Source organism: Neofelis nebulosa, chromosome 3 (assembly GCF_028018385.1).
Source record: "Neofelis nebulosa isolate mNeoNeb1 chromosome 3, mNeoNeb1.pri, whole genome shotgun sequence".
NCBI classification, from domain to species: domain Eukaryota; kingdom Metazoa; phylum Chordata; class Mammalia; order Carnivora; family Felidae; genus Neofelis; species Neofelis nebulosa.
The window spans coordinates 174321682-174344615 of NC_080784.1; the positions used below are offsets into that span (position 1 = coordinate 174321682).

General features: G+C 37.6%; 1 protein-coding gene across 2 annotated transcripts in view; it reads left to right on the forward strand.

Annotated features, from left to right (window-relative positions):
- RFC1 (replication factor C subunit 1) overlaps positions 1-22934 on the forward strand; it is an 84507-nt gene that overhangs the window by 19481 nt on the left and 42092 nt on the right. For both annotated transcript variants that reach the window (XM_058722819.1, XM_058722820.1), the window contains exons 3-4: positions 9416-9491; positions 11331-11441. In XM_058722819.1, the coding sequence (XP_058578802.1) occupies positions 9416-9491; positions 11331-11441 (187 nt within the window). The remainder of the gene's footprint in view (positions 1-9415; positions 9492-11330; positions 11442-22934) is intronic.

The window sequence follows — 22934 nt, forward strand, 5'->3', positions numbered from 1 at the left end:
AGAGCGAGTGAGCAAGCGAGCATGAGCAGGGGAGGAGCAGAGAGAGAGAGGGAGAGAGAGAATCCCGAGTGGGCTCGGCATTGTCAGTACAGAGTGCAATGTGATGCTTGGTCATGCAACCGTGAGATCATGACCTGAGCTGAAATCAGGAGGCAGACACTTATCTGACTGAACCATCCAGGTGCCCCAGAACTTTTTTTTAAGTTTATTTATTTATTTTGAGTGAGAGAGAGAGCGTGCGCACAAGCAGGGGAGGGGCAGGGAGAGAGAGAGAATCCCAAGCAGGCTCTGCACTGTCAGCACGGAGTGAGATCTCACTCACGAGTGAGATCATGACCTGAGCCGAAACCAAGAGTCAGGCACTTCACCGACTGAGTCACCCCCAAGTGCCCCTAGAAGGGTTTTCTTTTTTAAATAAATTTTTTTTAAAACATTTATTTACTTTTGAGAGACAGAAACAGAGTGCGAACAGGGGAGGTGAAGAGAGAGAGGGAGACACAGAATCTGAAGCAGGCTCTAGGCTGTCAGCACAGAATGCAACGCGGGGCTTGAACTCACGAACCGTGAGATCATGACCTGAGTGGAAGTCGGCCGCTTAACTGACTGAGCCACCCAGGCGCCCCTAGAACTTTTTTTTTAAGTTTATTTATTTTTGAGAGAGAAAGAGAGAGCATGAGTGCAGAGAGAGGGAGAGAGAGAATCCCAAGCATGTTCTGTGCTTATAGCGAGAGATCATGATCTGAGCCGAAATCAAGTCAGACACCCAACCAGCTAAACCATCCAGGTGCCCCATGGCTGAGTAATATTTTAGTGTGCGTGTGTATGTATCTCACATCTTTATCTATCTCTTGATGGACATTTAGGTTGCTATCATATCTTGGCTGTGTAGGGGTGTATATATCTTTTTGAATTAGTGTTTTTGTTTTCTTTGGTAAATACTCAGAAGTGGAATTACTGGATCATATTTATATATATATGTATTTTTGTATTTTATATTCTATTTCTATTTTTTAATGTTTTAAGGAACCTCCGTACTGTTTTCCACAGTGGCTGCACCAGCTTGCATTCCCACCAACAATGCATTGAGTGTTTTTTTCCCTCTACATATTCACCAACTCTTGTTTCTTGTCTTTTGATTCTAGCCATTCTGACAGGTGTAATCTGATATTTTATTGTGGTTTGATTTGCCCTGCTGATTAGTGATGTTGAGCATCTTTTCATGTGTCTATTGGTCAACTGAATGTCTTTGCAAAAATTTCTTTTTGGGTTTTCTGCCCACTTTCTCTGCCCATTAGATTATTTGGGGTTTTTTGGTGTTGAGTTGTATAAGTTCTTTATATACTTTGGATGTTAACCCCTTATTGGACATATAATTTGCAAATATCTTCTCTTATTCAGTAGGTTGCCTCTTCATTTTATTAATGCTTTCCATTGCTGTGCAAAAGCTTTCTATTTTGGTGTAGTCTCAATAGTTAATTTTGCTTTTGTTTCCCTTGCCGAAATGACATCTAGAAAAATGTTGCAATCTTTTTCAAGATTGCTTTGGCTATTTGGGGTCTTTAATGGTTCCATACAAATTTTAGTATTTTTTGTTCTAGTTCTGTGAAAATTACTGTTGGTATTTTGATAGGGATTGCATTGAATCTGTAGATTGCTTTGGGTAGTATGGATGTTGTAACAATATTCGTACAATCCATGAGCATGGACTATCTTTTCATTTGTGACATCTTCAGTTTTGTTCATCAATATGTCATAGTTTTTAGAGTACAGATCTTTCACCTTCTTGACTAAATTTGTTTCTAAGTATTTTATTGTTTTTGGTGCTATTGTAAGTGGAATTGTTTCTTTAATTTCTATTTTTTTTAAATGTTTCTATGTATTTTTGAGAGAAAGAGTGTGAGCTGGGGAGGTTCAGAGAGAGAGAGGGGGACAGAGGATCTGAAGCGGGCTCCACACTGACAGCAGAGAGCCTGATGTGGGGCTCGAGCTCACAAACCATGAGATCACAGCCTGAGCCTAAGTGCCTGAGCCTAAGTCAGACGCTCAACCAACTGAACCACCCAGGCACTCCTTAATTTCTATTTCTGATACTTTGTTATTAGTATATAGAAACAAAACAGGTTTCTGTATATTAATTTTGTATCCTGAGGCTACTGAATTAATTTATTCTAATGTTTTTTTCTGGTGGAGTTAAGGTTTTCTATGAATAGTATCCTGTCATTTGCAAATAGTGATAGTTTACTTCTTTACCAATTTGGAGCCCTTTTCTTTTTCTTGTCTGATTGCTATGGCTAGAACTTCTTGTACTAATACATATATTTTTAAATTTCTTCTTTGATTTCATCATTGACCAATCAGTTGTTTAATAGCATGTTGTTTAACCTCCACGTGTTTGTGTTTTTTCCATTTTTTTTTTTTTTTTTAATTTTATTTTTGGGACAGAGAGAGACAGAGCATGAACGGGGGAGGGGCAGAGAGAGAGGGAGACACAGAATCGGAAACAGGCTCCAGGCTCCGAGCCATCGGCCCAGAGCCTGACGCGGGGCTCGAACTCACGGAGCGCGAGATCGTGACCTGGCTGAAGTCGGACGCTTAACCGACTGCGCCACCCAGGCGCCCCCATTTTTTTTTTCTTGTAATTGATTTCTAGTTTTGTACTGTTATGGTTGGAAAAGATGCTTGATAAGATTTCAGTTTTCTTAAATTTATTGAGACTTATTATGTGGACTAACATGTCATCTGCCATGGAGAATGTTCCACGTGCAGTTGGAAAGAATGTGTATTCTGTCGTTTTTGGATGGAATGTTCTGTATATATCTGTTAAGTTGGTCTGTTCTGATGTGTCATTCAAAAGCTGTTTCCTTATTGATTTTCTGTCTGGATGAAATGGGGTGTTAAAGTTCCCTACTGTTGTTGTATCACTGTCGATTTCTTCCTTTACGTATGTTAATCTTTGTATTATGTATTTAGGTACTTTAATGTTGGGTGTATAGATATTTACAATTGTTATATCCTCTTGTTGAATTGATGCCATTATCAGTATGTAATGCCATGTTTTGTTTCTTGTTATAATCTTTGTTGTTAAGTCTATTTTGTCTGATACAGGTATTGCTACCCTGGATTTTTTTTTTAGTTTCCATTTGAACAGAATATCTTTTTCCATATCTTTACTTTCAGTTTGTATGTGTCTTTAGGTCTGACGTGAGTCTCTTATAGGTAGAATATAGGTGGGTCTTGTTTTTTTATCCATTCTATCACCCTCTGTCTTTTGATTGGAGCATTTTGACCTTTTACATTTAATTATTGATAGGTATGTACTTACTACCTTTCTGTTCACTGATTTTTGGTTGGTTTCGTAGTTCTTCTCTGTTCCTTTCTTGCTTTCTTGTGATTGATAACTTTCTTTAGTGTTGTGCTTGGCTTTCTTTCTCTTAATTTTTGTATATCTATTTCATGTTTTTGCCTTGTGGTTATCATGAGGTTCCTATGTAATATCCAGGTATATGATATTCTGTATTAAATTGATGGTCACTTGAGATTGAACACATTATAAAAGAACTTCATTTTTACTCTCCCATCCCACATTTTGTGTATATGTTTTCATATTTTACATCTTTTTATCATGTGAGTCCCCTTAACCAATTTGTTTTATTTGAGAGAGATAGAGAGCAAGCGGGGTAGAGTGGCAGAGAGAGAGAGAATGAGAATCTTTAAGTAGGTTCCATACTCAGTGCAGAGCCCAGTGCAGGGCTTGATCCCATGACCCTGGGATCATGACCAGAGCTGAAATCAAGAGTTAGACACTCAACTGACTGGGCCATCCAGACACCTCTAATTTAAAAAATATAGTTGATTTTACTACTATGTCTTTTAACCTTTATACTAGCTTTATAAATGGTTGCCCTACTACCTTTACTGTGTTTGCTTTTACTCATGAAATTTTTTTCCTTTCATAATTTTCTTCTAAATACAGCCTTTCTTTTCCACCTCAAGAGGCCCTTTAATATTTCTTGTAAGGCTGGTTAAGTGGTGATGAAATCCTTTAACTTTAGTTTGGGAAACTCTTTAGCTCACCTTCAATTCTGAATAACTTTGCCGGGTAGAGTATTCTCGGTTGTAGGTTTTTTTTTTTTATTCAGCAGTTTGAATATATCTTGCCATCCCTTCTGCTAAAAAATCAGCTGATAGCCTTATGGGGTTTCCCTTGTAAGTAATTATTTGCTTCTGTCTTGTTGCTTTTAAAATTCTTTATCTTTAATCTTTGACATTTTACATATTAATGTGCTGTGGTGTGGAACTCCTTGGGTTTATCTTGTTTGGACCTCTCTGTGCTCCCTGAAGTTGGATATTTGTTTTCTTCACCAGTTGGGGGAGGTTTTCCGTTCTTATTTCTTCAAGTAAGTTTTCTCACCCTTTGTCTCTCTTTTCTTCTGGGACCCCTAAATGCAAATTTTTGTTCACTTGATGTTTTCCAAGAGATCCGTAACCTATTCTGTGTCTTTTTTTTTTTTTTTTTTTTTTTAATTCTTTTTCCTTTTTGCTGTTCTGTTTGGGTGCTTACCATTAGCTTGTCTTCCAGGTCACTGATCTGTTTTTTGCATTCTTTAATCTACTGTTGATTACTTCTAGTGTATTTTTAATTTCCTTTATTGTATTCTTCAACTGTGGTCCTTTTTAATATTTTCTCTTTGTTGAGGTTCTCATTGAATTCATCTGTGCTTCTCTCCAGTTGGTGAGCATCTCTGTGATCATTACTTTAAATTTATTTATCTATCTATTTATTTATTTATTTCTTACTTTGAAATGGTTAGCAGATAGCTTGGTTATCTCTATTGCATTTAGTTCTTTTTCTGAGGTTTTGTCTTGTTGTTTCATTTAAAACATATTTCTCTGTCTTCTCATTTTGCCAGACTTTCTGTGTTTATTTCCATGAATTAGGTAGAACAGATACTTCTCTTAACCTTGAAGGAATGGTCTTGTGTATGGCCATCTCCTGTGTAGACTGCATGTGTCTGGTGACTTTGGCTGGCTGGCTGAAGTTGTGCCTGGTGGTCTTGGGGAACTCTGTGCTGGGGTACCCGGGTGGGATGGCCTGAGCTGAAGTGGGTGTGGACTGGGGTGGTTTTAGGGCTGTCTGCACAGATGGTGCCCTGATGGAGCAGCTAAAGTTGAAGTGGGTGCAAGCTGGAGGTCCTAGGGTTCCCTGCTCTGCGCAGATGACACCCTGGCAGGACTGCTGAAGCTAAAGTAGGTGTAAACTGGGTGGTCCCAGGGCTCTTTGTGCACAGGGTGCACAGTTGAAGCTGAAGTGGGCATGGGCTAGGGTGGTCTAAGGGATCTCTGTGCTGAGGACAGCTGAAGCTGAAGTGTGTGCACATGAAGGTGTCCTGGGGTGCTTTGTGTGGGAGTGCCCTGGTGAGGTGGCTGGAGCTGACTTGAGAGGGGGCTGGATGGTCCTGGACACTCTGTATAGGGGAATCCTGGTGAGTTGTCTAGATCCAAAGCAGGAATGGGCTGGGTGGTCACAAGGCACTGCATGTAGTGGGTCCCTTGGTGAATCATCTGGATCCAAAACAGGCACGTGCCAGGAGTTCTTGGGGAGCTCTGTATTGGGGGTGTCCTGGCAAGTTGGAGCCGAAGTAGTATGGGCCTGGAGTGTTTTGGGGTGTTTTGTGCCTGTGTCACCTTGGCAAGACAGAGCTATAGTGGGAATTGACCAAGGATATTGTGGTGTGTATTGCACTGGGGTCACATAGGTGGGATGTCTGGGGCTGGTGTGGACAAGAGCCTGGGGCTTACTGAGGTGATAGGCTGGCTAGGGCACCTGAACCCTGCTTCAGTCCATGCCATCAAGGTGAAGGGAGAATGTAAACCTTGGCCCCTCTGACCTGGAGAGAGTTCCAGCAGCTCCCCCACCATTTGGTGGAGTTCTAGGGCTGGATCTTTTATAATCTAGTTGCCCTTTTAAATTTTGGCCTTTTTTCTGGGGCACCTGGGTGGCTCAGTCGGTTAAGCAGCCGACTTCGGCTCAGGTCATGATATCGTGGTCCATGAGTTCGAGCCCCACGTCGGGCTCTGTGCTGACAGCTCAGAGCCTGGAGCCTGTTTCAGATTCTGTATCTCCCTCTCTCTGACCCTCCCCCGTTCATGCTCTGTCTCTCTCTGTCTCAAAAATGAATGAATGAATGAATGAATGAATAAATAAATAAATAAATAAATAAATAAATAAATAAATAAATAAATTTTGGCCTTTTTTCTGTGCCCCAGGGGACAAATCTGCTTATGGTCCCTCAGTATATCCCTCCTCAATGTAGTTTGCAGTGACAGGGTAAGGGTTCCTTTCATTCAGCAGTTTTTGTTTCTGTTTCTCTTAACATTCTCTTGTGGTCTCTCCATCTTTTGTTGTGCAGAAGCTGTTCAGTCAGCCCTCAGTTCTTCAGGAGGAATTGCTCTATAAATAGATATAGATTTGGTATGTTCTGTGGAGGTGAGTTCAGAGTCTTTCTGCATTGCCATCTTGGACCAGAAGTCCTAGGCTTTTTTAAAGCATGTACTTTTCCAGCCTTCACCATAACCCAGTTCCAAATCCACTTCCATGTTTTAGGTATTTTTTACTGCACCACTTTATTTCATGGTAACAAAATCTGTATAGTCAGAATTCTCCAGAGAAATAGAATCTACAAAGATATTTATTTTAAAGAATTCATGCATGTGATTACAGCGTCTGACAAGTCCCTAGACCTACAGTTGGGAAGCTGGAGATTCATGATAGCTGTAGTATAGTTTAAGTGTGAGTCTGAACCCCTGTGAACCAGGAGAGCCAGTAGTGTGATTACAGTCTCAAGCCTGCTATCCTTGGATAGTTAATGTTAAATTCATCCAAAAACACCTTCATAGAAACACTCAGAATAATATTTGATGTAATACTTGGGCACTTTGTGGCCCAGTCAAGTTTACAGATAAAAAATAAAGCATCACAGGTTACATTTTGTATTTTGTGTGTGTGTGTCTGGTTATTTTGGATTTATGTTGGATAGTCTAGTTATGTAGTGCAGGAAATTTGGATTCTGTTACATTCCTCCAAAGAGTGTTAATTCATTTGGTTTAGCAGGCAGTTAACTTGCCTGCACTCAGAGCCTAAACTCTTGTGTCTCCTGTGATGGGCAGCAGATGAAATCTTTGTTCAGTTCTTTTATCCTTAGCTGGCACTACGAGTTGTTCCATTCATGTGGAGTGCAGGAGAGATCTGGGCTAAGTTTATTGGCAGAATTTGAGACTCTCCTTCTGTGGCTCTCTCCCTTGTGGGGTACCCTCTTCTCTAACTTTTGAGTTACTGTAGTTCTTTTTAACTCTGTGCTCCAGTTCATTTATCTCATTTTCTTGCAAGCTATTCAATTGTTCTTATATTTTTCAAGTTTTATTGTAATGAGTAGAAGCATATTTCTTTTTTCTTTTTTTAAAGATTTTATTTTTAAGTAATCTCTACAACCAGCGTGGGTCTTGAACCCACAACCCTGAGATCAAGAGTCACATACTGTATGGACTGAAGCAGTCAGGTGCCTCTAGAAACATATTTCTCCCTTATGATTGGTTATAGTTTCTTTTGCTGTCTGGTTTCTTGATTTTTTTGGGAAAATCTGAATATGTTAGAAATATAATGTATAACTACAAAATATAAATAATATCTTTTGCCTTGGTTATATATAGTATTCTTTAAAAAAAATTTTTTTTTAATGTTTATTTTTTGAGAGGGGGATGGAGGGGCAGAGAGAGAGGGAGACACAGAATCCAAAGCAGGCTCCAGGCTCCAAGCTGTCAGCACAGAGCCCGATGTGGGGCTTGAACTCACAAACTGTGAGATTATGACCTGAGCTGAAGTTGGACACTTAACCGACTGAGCTACCCAGGTACCCCGGTTATATATAGTTTTCTAACAGGCAGTGGGTAGTGGACAGCCCGTAACTCCTTAACCTTTGTCTCTTTCATTTTCAGTAAGCATTTGCCTTTTAATATCTGACATTCTTTTACTCTTTGTTATATGTAATTTAGTGTTGAAAGTGGAGCTGAATAATAATACAGCCTTTTCTATAATTCATTTTTTTCCCATCTGATACAGTTGGTTTTTTTCTTTTTTTTTCAGTTTTATTAAGAAATAATTAACATCTGAGCTGTAGAAGTTTGAGGTATACAGCATGATGGTTTGACTTACATATGCTGTGAAATGATTACCACAGGTTTAGTTAATATCCGGGATCTCATATAGATAAAGTAAAAAAAGAAAAAAAATTTTTTTCTGTGATGACAACTTTTAGATCTGCCCTCTTAACAAGTTTCCTATGTATCAAATAACAGTGTTCATTATATTCTTCCTGTTGTATATTGCATGTCCAGTACTTATAAGTAGAAGTTTGTACTTTTTTTTTTTTTAAGTTTATTTTGAGAGAGAGAGCAGGGAGGGGTGGAGAGAGAGAACTCCCTCCAACACTGTCAGTGTGGAGCCCACTGCGGGGCTCAAACCCATGTACTGTGAGGTCATGATCTGAGCTGAAATCAAGAGCCAGATGCTCACCCCGACTGAGCCACCAGGGCTCCTCAGAAGTTTGTACCTTTTGATCACCTTCCTCCACTTGTACCTCCCCTCGCTCCCTGCTTCTGGTAACCACAAGTCTGGTATCTTTTTCTGAGTTTGGTATGTTTTTTGCTTGTTTTAGAGTCCACATATAGGTGAGATCATACAGTATTTGTCTTTCTCTGTTTGAATTATTTCAATTAGCATGCCTTCAAGGTTCATTCATGTTGTTGCAAATGGTAGGGTTTCCTCTTTTTTTATGTGTATCACAATTTTATCCTTTCCTACTTTGATGGTCACTTAGGTTGTTTCCATGTCTTGGCTATTATAAATAACGCTTCTGTGAACATGGGGGTGCAGATATCTTTTGGAGTTAGTGTTTTTGTTTCTTTGGATATATTTTCAGAGGTAAAATTGCTGGGTCATATGGTAGTTTTTAGACAAAAATTTTTGAGGAACCTCCATACTGTTTTCGATAGCGGCTGTACTATTTTACAGTCCCACCGACAGTGCACAACGGTTCCTTTTTCTCCACATCTTCGCCAGCATTTATTCTCTCTTGTCTTTTTGATGGTGGGTTTGGCTAATTGTTTAGTCTAATTATGGCATTAATGACATTTTGGGCTGTGTAATTCTTTGTTGTGGAGGACTATCTTGTGCGTTGTTAGGGCGTTTAGTAGCATCCCTGGTCTACTCGGTAGGTGCCAGTAACCCCTTTCTCCTGCCCCCCACTTATAATAAGCAAAAATGTCTCCTTGGGGGCAAAATTACTGAGTTCAGGTCTAACGAGAAAACACAATGAGTTTATATAAGTTTTGCATTCTAATTATACTGTGATGTTTACAGGTAAATAGTTCTTGTAAAGAAGATGATTCTAAACAGAAGCAACCACACAAGAAAAAGAGGATCATCTATGATTCAGGTAATATTTCTTCTGTGGAGCCTTAAAGTTTTAAAATTATTTTATATCCCTTAGAACAGTGTTTTCCCAACTGATGTTCTGAGACACACAGCTCTCTCTGTTGTTATAATAGGTCCTGTGAGAAGACTCTATGCTCCAATAAAGTTGAAAACAGTTTTATTGTACTGTAGAACTTAACAGAGCCACAATATATTAATGTGTTAAGTATGTTTGTTCAGAGGGGTATACAGTATACATAGCATGTTTCAAACTCACTTTGAACATGACATTTATTTATCAAGTAAGTTTACTTATAAAGTGTATTTATTTATTTTGAGAGAGAGAGGCAGAGAGAGAATCACATGCTGCAAGGGTCTGACACTGTAGGGCTCGATGTGGGGCTCTGCTTCCCAAACTGTGAGATCATGACCTGTGCTGAAATCAAGAGTCGGACACTCAACTGACTGAGCCACCCAGGTGCCCCTGACATATTTATTTTTAAAAATATTCATACTAACTTCTCTTTCAGCTGAGCTTCTTGGAGACTGAATTTGAAAAATAGTGCCTTAGAATATTGCTCTGGAAACAAAGATCTAAATTTTAATTTTTGTGCTTTTGATCTGGTCCTTTTTTGTTGGATTTAAAATGGAACAATCACAATATAAAATATTTGAATATACTGTACTTTTAAGATGGGGAATGTTGTATTTTTATGTATGCCTTTTATGATCTGTTAAAATAATGATAGAATTCAAAAAGTTTTAGGTGTTGCTTTTGCGGAGAAGATCCATCTGGTGTGAATTCTTAATAATGCAACCTCTAAGGAAGTATGCATAGATTGTCAGGATTTGACAATAACAGCAAAAATTCTGACTCAATTCTAAAAGAGCTTCAATGTTTATTCTATGTCTTTACTGCTGTATACAGTATGGAATTTGAAATAAGTACACATTCCCACTCCCCAGGAGTTTCTATCTTTTGGGAAATTGAAAATTTAGTTGTTTGATACAGTTTTAGTATGAAACAGGATTTATAAATGCATGGTGCAGAGGAAAAGGAAGGATCCTAAAGTTTATGAAACTTCTATTTTTGTACCACTTTGTCTTGATTTGTATTTAAGCGTCCTGGGTGATTAGGTTGTGGTAGACTAATGGCTCCCAAAGATGTCCATGCGCTAATTCCTACAACTTGTGAATATGTTAGGTTACATGGCAAAAGGGAAACTAAAGTTATAGGTAGCATTAAGGTTGATAATCAGGTGACCTTAAAATAGGGAGATGATCCTGAATTATCTGGGGATGGGCCCACTGTATTCACAAGGAAGAGGGAGGAAAGGGGGAGAGAGAGAGAGAGAGAGAGAGAGACAGAGAGAGAGAGAGACAGAGACTGACCATGGAAAATAGAGAACCAGAAAGATGCAGCATGAGAAGGATTTTGCCTGATGTTCCTTGCTTTGGAGATGGAGGAAGGGAGCCAGAAGCTAAGGAATGTTAGCAGTCACTAGAAACTGGAAAAGACAGGGAAATGGATTTTTCCCTAGAGTATCCAGAAAAGGGTCATAGCCCTGCTGGCACTTTGATGTTAGCCCAGTGAGACCCATATGGGGTTTCTAACCTTCAGAACTATAAGATACTATGTTTATGTTGTTTTAAGCCATTAAATTTGTGGTGATTTGTTACAGTGACAATAGAAAAGTAAGACCAAGGCTTAACACTGTGTAGAAGTAACCTGTGAGAATTCATAAAAGGGATTTGCCTCAAAATGGGCCTTGAGGAATTTGTTAACAATGATCATTTTAAGAACACACTGTATTTTATTTTTTCTCTTGAGAGTTTTGTTTCATTTGCTTCTCATGTACAGATTCAGAATCCGAGGAGACAGTGCAGGTAAAAAATGCCAAAAAGCAACCAGAAAAACCTAAACCTGGTAAAATTCTACGCCAGGATCCTGTTACATACATTTCAGAAACAGGTAAGTGTACTGAGTATGTTTAATGTTTGAGAGAAGAGTAGTGTGTGTTATGTTCTTGAGCTACTCATTGGTGTCTGGATGAACCTCCTTCACTTTGAATTGAATTTCTGCTGCGTTTTTTGCTTTGTTGATTTATATTTATCAGGGAAAGGCTGTAATCATCTTTGGCATTTTCTGTGGGTTAAGGGCCATTGTAAGGGTTAGTTACAGGGGAATTGGCCTTGGAATTTTTTAGGTGTTCTATATTGAGTAAGTTGAAGCTCTATCTTGAATCCTATGTTAAAATATTATTGGTGTATTTTAGGGGCGCCTGGGTGGCTCAGTCGGTTGAGTGTCCGACTTCAGCTCAGGTCATGATCTCACGCTTTGTGAGTTCGAGCCCTGCGTTGGGCTCTATGCTGACGGCTCAGAGCCTGGAGCCTGCTTCAGATTCTGTGTCTCCTCTCTCTGCGCCTCCCATGCTCATGCTCTGTCTCTCTCTGTCTCTCAGTAATAAATAAACGTTAAGGAAAAAAAATTAAAAATATTATTGGTGTATTTTAAAACTTTTTTATTTAAGTTCTTTTACTTTGCATGCTAAAGTCATAATAATCTAAGTATATAACAATTATTCATATTTGTGATCTGTGATCTAGCACAGACGTGACCTGAATTCCTTGTATTTTCTTGTGACAGTAAAGATTTTATTAGCATTAGCTTTTTAATAGATGATTGTTTTTATACTTAAATTTATTTGTTCTGTTTTGAGTGGTTAGAAAGCAAAAGCCATTTATAAATAATTGTACACTAATCTTAAAATGGTAAAATAGTATAAATGATTGTTTTATAGATAGTATTCCTTTTTGGTGAGGAACTCTGAATTATCATCTTAGGGAAAAATCTCAGATGTGTTTGTTGTAAAGTCATTTTTTTTTAAATTGCTGTGAGGATTTTCTTTTTTTTCCTCTCCCCAACCCCCCCCCCCCTTTTTTTTTGAGAGGGGCAGAGAGAGAGAGACAGAGAGAAGTGGGGCTCACCTGAAGCAGGGCTCAATTGACCATGAACCGTGAGATTATGACCTGAGCTGAAGTCAGATGCTTAACCTACTGAGCCACTCATGCACCCTGTAAAGTAATTTTGGTTGTGGCATTGTTAATTCCTAGAGGAGACTGTAACAGGAATAAAAGGTTAGATGTATTAATCTTCAAATTCACAGAGCCTGTTGAATTGGTTCCTATGTAGAAATACTTGAAGGAACCATGAAAGCATCTCATAGGTTGTTGATTTGTTTATATTGAAGAAAACCTCTGAAACCATTATTTTTAGCACTGTGCTACTTGAATTGCTAGTGAAGTGAACACACCTGGTTTGAAGAGACGGTAAAAGCCACATAATTACTTTGGCACAGCATATTACAGTTTATATTCAACAGACATTTATTGAGTGTTTTTTACATCCCAGAAACTAGGTGCTGGAGGTACAAAAGATGACCAGATTCCGAAGTACTGTAGTAGTCGCTTGAGGTAGCAATAAGCAGTAGTCAGGCAGAGGGCTCGAAGGGTAAGATTTGATCTGGCACTTGAAGGATGAGCAGGCGGTGGAGGGAAGAATGTCAGCTTAGGGGGTGGGATTATTTAAAGCACAGCATCCAGCACAAGGCTTGGTATGTTCGTAGGGCACAGAAGAGACTGCCCATATGAGGAGGAATAGTGGGAGGTAGGATTAGAGAAGACCTTGAAAGCTAGGCAGATGGATTTAGACTTAACATAGCAGGGAAAGGGAACCATTAAAATTCTTGAAGAGAGTTGTGGAATGATGAGAATAGTATTTAAGAGTGATTGCTAGAGGGGTGCCTGGCTGGCTCAGTGGGTAGAGTGTGCAACTCTTGGTCTTGGGGTTGTGAGTTTGAGTCCTATGTTGGATATAGAGATTACTTAAAATATTAAAGGGGCGCCTGGGTGGCTCCATTGGTTGAGTGTCCGACCCTCTGTCTCAGCTCAGGTCTTGATCTCAGGGTCGTGAGTTCAAGCCCTGTGTTGGGCTCTGCACTGTGCATGAAACCTAATAAAAAAAAAGAAAAGAGTGATTGCTAGATTGCTAATGTTCAGGGTGGGATAGAGAGTATAGAAACCATAATTAGGGAAGTCAAGGCATTTCCTAGGGGTGAAGTAATGAGAGACTTAAGTTAGCAATATAAGGGACTGATTTATAAACATTTTTGAGAAATGAGTTACAGATTAGGTTTTTGGATTATCTTTGGTAGTATTATTAGGATAATTGGAGAGTTGATGTCATTACCATGCTAAAGACTTGTTTGTTTTTAAAAAATTTTTTGGTATCCCAACATGGGGCTTGAACTCACAACCCTGAGATCAAGTGTCACACGCTCTACCTACTGAACCGGCCAGGCGCACTCTCCCCACCCCCCATTTTTTTTTTTTTTTTCCAATAACAGCTTTATTGAGATCTACAATTCACCTCTAAGATTTTAATGTTACTGGAATTTGCAGATAAAGGTCAAGGTTTTTGAAGATACGAGTAACAATAAAATTTTTCTTATTTGTATGGGCTGTTACTTGAAAGTATGTGGGTACTCATGGTAGATAAATTGTTCAGTAAGTTGGGAATGAAACAGGAAAGAAAGTCCTTGTGTTGTAGAACGAATCTTAGCCTGGAAGGTCAGAAGCCCTGCCTGAGGGTCCATCCTCGGTTGCCATCTAACAGCTGTTTGAGTCTCATGGTCTATAAAGTAGAGACACTACTTGAATAGGCTTGTTGGAGAGATTTACTGGGATGGTGCATAGGAAAGGGCCAGACCCAGTGCCTGAAGCATATAAAAATAGCTTCGTATAGGTTCTCAGAGACATTTGATTGTTATTCAAATGATCAAAAACAAAGTGTAGATAACATGAATGTATTTTCTGTAAACTTTTTGGTAAGCTGAGATAGTTCTTCATTACGTCAGAGGCCGACTGACTCTAACCTTTTTGTTCTATTGCTAAATATCTGCTTAGGCACATTGTGCAAATGCACTCTTCTATTAAGAGATCCCCCTCTGAGATCTGGCCACCTTTGTGAAGTTTTGAATATGTGGGAGGGATACTAGAAACTTATGGTGATAGGTTTATTATGTAACCAAAGGTGGTGTGATCGAGCTTTCCAGTGACACCCTGGAAACGTCAAAGTTAGTGTGCAGACAGCCGTGGCCTTCAACTGTGGATCAGTTGGCTATCCTTATCTTGTGATTTTAGGTACACAGAAGGGTCAGACAATTTAAGCTCTGATCACAGATTTTCTTTAACATGGGATCATTTATTTCAGGCCAGGTATTTTCAAATGTTATTTTCTGAAGAGATATCCAGCAGTTTATCTGAAATTTTAATGAGCATTATCCATGTTTCTGTTATTCTGCTGGTGGCATGTATGTGTGAAAGTAAACATTGTCCCCTTATTTTAGTTGGAAATTTGGGGTGTGATGTACCCATCTAATAGGATGTTCAGTATTTATTACGTAGTATTCTGTTTTGTTTTGTTTTTTTTAGAATTAAGACATAGGAAAAAGCAAGTTCTTTTCTTGCCTGTTTTGTCTTCTCATATTTTTTTATTCTTTGAAATTACAGGTTCATGGGAAGGAAATAATCCCTTTTTCTTCCTTTTATAAGAGAATGAACTGTTAAAACGAAGTCCATAATAAAATCAGGAATATAATGGGTTTTAAGAAAAGTGCAGCTTCTTGAAATTAATAAACTGGGAAATTCATCACCTTAAAATATTTTTAAAAATTATTCTTTACTTTTTTTAAAGTTAAAACTACAGTTGTTCAGTACCAGGTTATGAATAAATATTCACATTATAAATGTAAATGTTTATATTGCAAGTATAAGATTAACCTAAAATTGTATTGTTTATTTGGGGATTGGAACTTCTTGTGGAAAAGGATTATATGACAATGATTTAATTTTAAAAATCTGTTAATAACAAAAGAAACAATTTTTGCTTCATTATTCCTTATTTTATCTTTCATATACCAATTTTTGTTTGGTGTTTTTCTTGCAGTATAGCATTTGTGGTGTTTAGGAGCAGAAACTCTTAAATCAGATTGCCTGAGATGACGTTCATTTACCTTCCTGGTGTCTTAGTTTCCTCATTTGGGGGTTGGGGCTATTACTAGTACCCACAGCAGAGGCCTTTGTGATGATCAAATGACACAATGCTTGAAAAGCATTTAAGGGGGGTGGGAGGGAGGGCAGGGTGGGTGATGGGTATTGAGGAGGGCACCTTTTGGGATGAGCACTGGGTGTTGTATGGAAACCAATTTGACAGTAAATTTCATATATTAAAAAATAAATAAATAAATAAATAAATAAATTAAAAAAAAAAAAAAAAAGAAAAGCATTTAAAACAGGGTTGGGCGTATAGTAAATGGTCAATAAGTATTAACTGTTTATTCTTACATTTTTAACTTTATTTTATCCTTACATCTGCCTTTAAAGACTATGCTAAAAAATAAAAACATTTTGCTTTTGCTTAAGTACTTAGGACTTTCTGTTGATTATGTAACTGTGCTTCAGAAATTTAGAAATTGTATCTGATCCACTTAATGTTGTGGATATACACTGTCAGTATGGTAACTACTATTTACTTGTAGCTGTTGAGCACTTGAAATGTGACTGGCCCAACTGAGAGTGGTTGTAAGTGTATGTACAGATTTGAAGACTTGGTACAAAAAGAAGTAAATTGTCTCATTAATAATTTTTTAGTATTGATCATATGTTGAAATGATAATTTGGATATATTGAGTTGAATACAGTATATCATTAAATTTAATTTCACTTATTTCTTTTCCACTTTCTTTAAATGTGGTTATTTGGGTTAAATAAAATATATTAAAGTTAATTTCACTTGTTTCTTTTCACTTTTTTAAAATATGGTTATGAGAAGTTTAAAACTACATATGTAGCTCACATTTTATTCTGGTTGCCCAGGGCTATATAAACAATGAGAAAACATTTAGGAAGTAGCCTTAATTTAGAAAATAACCTGCTTCATTCAAGTGCTTTTACTTACATTATTATACATTTCTTTAGGCTGTATTGTTTTACAGATCTTTAGGCTTATCGTCTAGCTCCATGATGTATTTTTCATCATCATTTTGATTCAATATGTCTTCTGTTGATTTTTAAAGTAGTTTGATTACATCAACCTCCCAAATTACAGGAAAAGGAAAAAAATGGCTTATAAATACCTTCATAGCTAACCACTGACTCTAGTAAAATGTTCTTGTAAGTTGGTAAAAACCCAAATACTTGTTGTACTGGGTAAATATATTTACTTTTAGCTGTTTAATGAAGTGAGAGACCTTGAGTTTTGTTTGGCAAAGATGACCTTTTATTATGCAGTTTCATCAGGAGCTGCTGTTTGGCTGAAAATGATGGGGGTTTTTTCCTGTCTTGAAAGTTGTTTATGACTGGTAGTTTTAATTGAGCACATAATTCCAGAGACTGTGCTCTTGAGGTTATAATTATTTGGGAGATGTTAAGTGGGAAAAAATAGGGAATGTAATGTTCTCCAGTTTACCATGTAATATTGGCGACCTGTGACTTGGGAAAATAGTAGCAGAAAATACTGCTCTGTGTGTAATATTCTCTTTTGCTGATTTTTAGAGACATAATAGTTTTGTTTACCAGACAAATGGGAATAGATTATGTAAGGATAGAGTACTTTTCTTAGACGTTTTCAGGGAAACCAAAGCGGTTGAGATAGAAAATTTCCTTGAAGTGAGAGGAAACTAAGAACTAAGAACTGTGTGTTACATTTCTTTGGTTATACTTGTTCAAAAATTAATTTTGATTTGTGCACTAAGACTCTATAAAGAAACTAAATTTATCATTTTGGAGGATGAGTAAAGTATTTAGATTAATATTATTTTAAATTATCTGAGTAAAACATTAACACATTCTCACTGAAAGAGAAGTAAACAATTCAGATGACAATGTTTCATTCTCTCATCTGTCCCTTTTGCCTTATATAGCTATATAAATAAAATATATATACACACACCCACGTGTACATATATACACACTTGTATTTATTTGAGTGGCATTTTATTATAAAATTCTGTAGCTTGCTTTTTCATAACAATGTCTTTGGCTCCCTCTTTTCCTTCCTTCCTTCCTTCCTTCCTTCCTTCCTTCCTTCCTTCCTTCCTTCCTTCCTTCCTTCCTTCCTTCCTTCCTCTCCTTGTCTTCCTCCTTGTCCCTTCCTCATTTTCTACCTCTTTGTCTCGATACAGAAAGATTCCTAGCTCATCTTTTAAACTTCTACATGGAATTTAATAGTATGCGTTTAATTTTTCTCATGCTTTTATTTTGGATATTAGATTATTGATGTGTGTACTTGTTTGTGCTTCATTGTAATGTAATATATTTAATAATAAATGAACCATTCACAATGAGGAATGTGATCACTTAAAAGAGGGGAGTATTTCTTGAGGTTCATTTTAAGAATGTAGTTTAGCTGCCTATATTATGAAGAGTACATGGGGCTTCCACTTTCTGTTTCTGGGCCCAGTGCTCTTATGAAGGCTCCCACTGCACCCCTACCAGCAGCATTTTTAGTTTCCTTTTGACTTTTATTAATCTTCTGGATAAAAGCACCACTAATAATATATTTTTTTGAACAAATGCTGCTGTTCCGTCAGGTGTTTTCCAGTTTTCAGGTTCCAAAAGGGGGACTTAACACTTACCTATATTAGATTTCTTTCTGAAATAAACTCTTACATTTTTACCTTATTAGATTCCAGGCTTTTGTAACCTGATTCAGTCATTTATTTAACAATATTTAACAATATTAAATCCTCACTAATTTATTCAACAAATATCCTGTATGTACATAATAGTGTACTGGATAATCTATGAAGTAGATAAAAGAATAAAATGTAGTCTTCAAGGGTGTAGAGTTCATTGGGGAGATAAGTCTTTTATATAAAAATTACATAAGGAAAAAATTAACAGCAATAAAAATGTCTCCTGAGGATATTCAGGCATGGGAGAGGTAACTTCTATTTTGGAGGTTTGGGAAACGTTTCCTAGAGAGAGAAATTTGAGATAAATGTGAAAGGTTTTAGAAGAGTTTAACGTGGAGATTTAGGTATTATGTATACCAGAAAGAGAGAATAATGTGGAAGCTTAGAAATCAATAGTGCTATTTCATATGCATTATTCATTACTTTCATACTTATTAAAGAGAAAATTTAAAAAATCCAACTTAAAAACTTTTACAGATTTATACCAGCTTAATACTGCCTACTGTTGTAGCTCATATTTTCTTGCTTACAGCATCTTTTACATAGGAGTTTCTTACTTTATTTGAAACAAGACTTGTGTCCAGAGTGCAAGGCAGGAAGAATTCTACCAGAATGATAAAATAAATTTTATCTTGTATACTACTATAGATTTTTTTTCAAAACACTTTTGCTGACCTCATGGAATAGCATTATTCATTATATGGCTTATATTTCATATTCACCTCATTTGATCTTCAAATCTACCTAATAGGAGAGATGACTTTTCAGAGGCAGTTTTCAATCTAAGGTTACACAAAGTTTCACTGTGGAAGAATGTGGTAGTTCTTTGCATGTCCCTCATCTACTTGTTTTTTCATATCCTGTGATTTCATACCTTCTACAAATTTGATAAACATATCTTTATATTTCTTTCTGAATCATTGGTAAAATTATTCATTTTTTGAAGTTTAGTTTGAGAGAGACAGAGACAACGTGAGTTGGGGAGAGGCGGAGAGAGAGAGGGAGAGAGAGAATCCCAAGCAGGCTTTGCGCTGCCAGTACAGAACCCCGTGCGGGGCTCAAACCCATGAAACTGTGAGATCAGGACCTGAGCCGAAATGAAGAGTCAGATGCCTAACTGAGCCACCCACGCGCCCCTAAATTTGTTTTGTATTAAGAGACAGGTAAAGAAACCTTTTCCAAAATGACATGATCTGTTATCAGCACCTTGGATATAGCTCTTCTGTTTCTCATGAATTACTTGTAGATCTTAATAACCACTGTTACCTATGTTGTATTTCTTCATCTTGTATAGGGTGCAGGAGAGCTCTCTTCAAAAGGGTTATTTGGCTCAAAATGTTAATACTGTAGATGTTGGAAACCTTGGTTTACCCAATCAGAAGAGAAATTGGTGAATGTTTTGCTGAACTCGAGATATCCCTTGTTTCTAGATTTATTTCATCTGTTAGTCCTGTAACTTAATAGAATAAATAAGCGCTTAGGTCAGCATTGTTTGTTTCTGGGGATCTCCATCTTCTTCTGTTGAATATTCCTTTTGTCTTCCTCTTGATACTGTTGCACAGAACTGTCACCAGACCTTTCCTCTTCTACAGTTCTATGGTTGGAAATGTGCCTTTCTCTTTTTGGCAATTTGGGTTCCATTTCTCATCTTTTTTTTTTTTTTTTTTTTTTTAATTTTTTTTTCAACGTTTTTTATTTATTTTTGGGACAGAGAGAGACAGAGCATGAACGGGGGAGGGGCAGAGAGAGAGGGAGACACAGAATCGGAAACAGGCTCCAGGCTCGGAGCCATCAGCCCAGAGCCCGACGCGGGGCTCGAACTCACGGACCGTGAGATCGTGACCTGGCTGAAGTCGGACGCTTAACCGACTGCGCCACCCAGGCGCCCCTCCATTTCTCATCTTTAATCTTTAGCGATTTCTTCCATTTTATAGATGATTCAAAGGCTATTGATATTGCTTTGGCAATTTTATTTTCAGATTCACATTAACTGAAACATCTTTATAAGAGCTGGATGCTTTCTTGCAATCTTTTTTGCCTCGTAGTTCTTCAGTCCTATTTTAATAGTGTGTATTATGAGACTTGAAAAGAATTAAGTGGCATATGGAGCACTGGAGTATCTGGAATGATTATTGAGATTCTGAAATATCTTTGAAAATAAACAGACTGGGGCGCCTGGGTGGCTTAGCCCATTTGGCGATCGACTCTTGGTTTCAGCTCAGGCCATGATCTCATGGTTCATGGGTTCAAGCCCCATGTCAGGCTCTGTGCTGATAGCACAGAGCCTGCTTGGGATTCTCTCTCCATCTCTCTCTGCGCCTCCCCTGCTCGTGTTCTCTGTCTCTCTTTCAAATAAACATTAAAAAAAATGAACAGACTGTTGTTTGTTCTTGTAACCCATATTTTGCTATCAGGCACTGGTGAAACCATGAGAGACACAGGATTGTATTCCAGAATGCCAAGGAAGTAGTACTATATTAGGAAAATAATAACTAAATACTAATGAAGTAATATACAGGTGGTTTATATTTGGCATTAATACTGAGACAGCATTGTTACCTCCTCCCACGTGTGGGGAAGTGGAATATGAATGGAAGTGGGGTTTGTGTTGCTGAACTGCTCCCTTTACTCTTTGTGGCCAATCAGGTTTCCTTGTATTGCATGTTTCATACCTGAAAATTGTAAGAAGTTGTGGGTGTTGTACCTGTGTCCTACTGTCCAAGCCTCCTTCCACCCAGTTTTCTTTTTTTGTGAGATCCAGTGGCGATAGAAGGAGAGTAAGTGGTAAAATTTTCCACTTTCTTCTCCTGTGTTCTGTTTTCTTAGTAACTGAAACCAGCTGTGACTTTCCATGGACGGTTTTTGCTGCTGTGGTAGGGACTCGGCACTGTGTGGTGGATGACATCACAGTACAAGCCAGTACATTTTTTCTTGTTTGTCATTACTCACCTCACTACACCTCACAAATGATAAAATGGGTTTATTTAAAAAATATAACAGTCTGAGTCTAAGAGGATTTGTTGGTAATGAATCAAATCATGTGTTCTCTTAATTTCTTGATTAAAGATGAGCAGTTACAGAGGTTTTATTTAATTATACTGAAGTACAGAATGTCTGATTCACCACATAAATGGTGCAAAGATGGTGTGTTTAGTTTCTCTTCCATCCATTTAATTAACAAATATTGAAGACTTGGCATGCTTCTGAACTTTTCTCTACTTCCAAAACCAAAATGACAGTTTGGGTTTTTGACTCAAGGAAAGTATTGAAAAAGAACTTGGTAGAAAAAGGCTCTAAAAACTCGGATTCCCTTTTCAGTTTTTGGCTAGTTGTTACCAAATAATTTTTAATCTCTATAACCAGATCTGTCTAGCATGATCTCCATTAATTTGGTTTCTGTGTATTCCAGACTGAAGGAAGGAAAATCAGAATCCCCAGGTCTCAGCAGGATGAACTCCATAATTAGATATTTTTCCTTCTTGGCTTATAAATAGGTTTCTGTGTAGACCTGCACATTATTTTCTTTCTCTGATTTGTTACCCTTTCTAAACAAATGAATGCATCTAACTCAGAGTGGCAAAGCAATCTTCTCTCCCAGGCAATTCCTCTGCTGTATGTTGGATAATGCTAGTTTACTTGGTGATTGTTAATACTTTTGAGGTTGTGTTGTATATAAATAAAAATAAATGGTGTTTTTATAAGGAGACAGATATCTTGGAGGGAGATTCTGAGTGTTCAATTGCCCATGATTTTCAACTAGGTCTAAGAAATTGGACTTAGATCTGTTTATCATTATCGTATTATACGTTCCTGGGGAGAAGAGAACACAGTTTGCCTTTGGCTTCTGACAATGCAAGAACAAATTTAGGCTTGTTAAAAAATCAGAACAAATGTTAAAAAAGAGAAACAATGATAACTTTATTTGGAATGTTTCATTTCTGCACACTGTGTAGGATTGTAAAATATTTATTTTACATGAGGTTGGTCACAGCAACACCTGTTAAAATGACTGTCTTCTGCAAGCATCTGATGGCATTGTTTTCATCTTTGGCCTCTTTTGCCTTCATTTTCAATAATGTATTGGTGTAGCCTTTGAAATACTAAAGGCTATAGGAGTTTTAAGACAACTAGTTCAGAAGTCCTAGTACAAAGACATAGCACTGCTGCTTTCTGCAGGTTTTCTGCCTTTATCAAGGTAAGATGACAGAATGCTTTCAGATATGCCTATTAGTTTATAGAACACCATATTTTTTTTCTGTATTCTCCTTGATGATCCTCTGTGTTTATAGGAAATACCCCTATGCTTAGGATCATGAGTTTATTTTTTTTTTGGTGTTAGCTTTTCCCATAACTGTAAGGAATATTATTGGGAAGTGCATAAATCATGGAGTACTAAGTAAGTGTCAAATCAGGCAAGCCAGTCTTTTTTCTCTTTTCGTGACTGTATTTCACTAGAATTTCTCCTATGGAGAGCTATTTATTTTGTGGTTAGTACAGAAAAAGGGGCCTTGTATGCAGTTTTAGCTAGTACGATATAAAATACTTGAAATTTTATTCAGAACACTTCTAGCTTTAAATTTTTTTTTTTTTTTTTAAGTTTAGAGAGATAGTGAAGGAGGGGGCGAGAGGCGGGGAGAGAGAGAGACAGAGACAGAGAGACAGACAGAGAGAGGGAGAGACTTAAGCAGTCTCAGAGCCCAACACAGAGC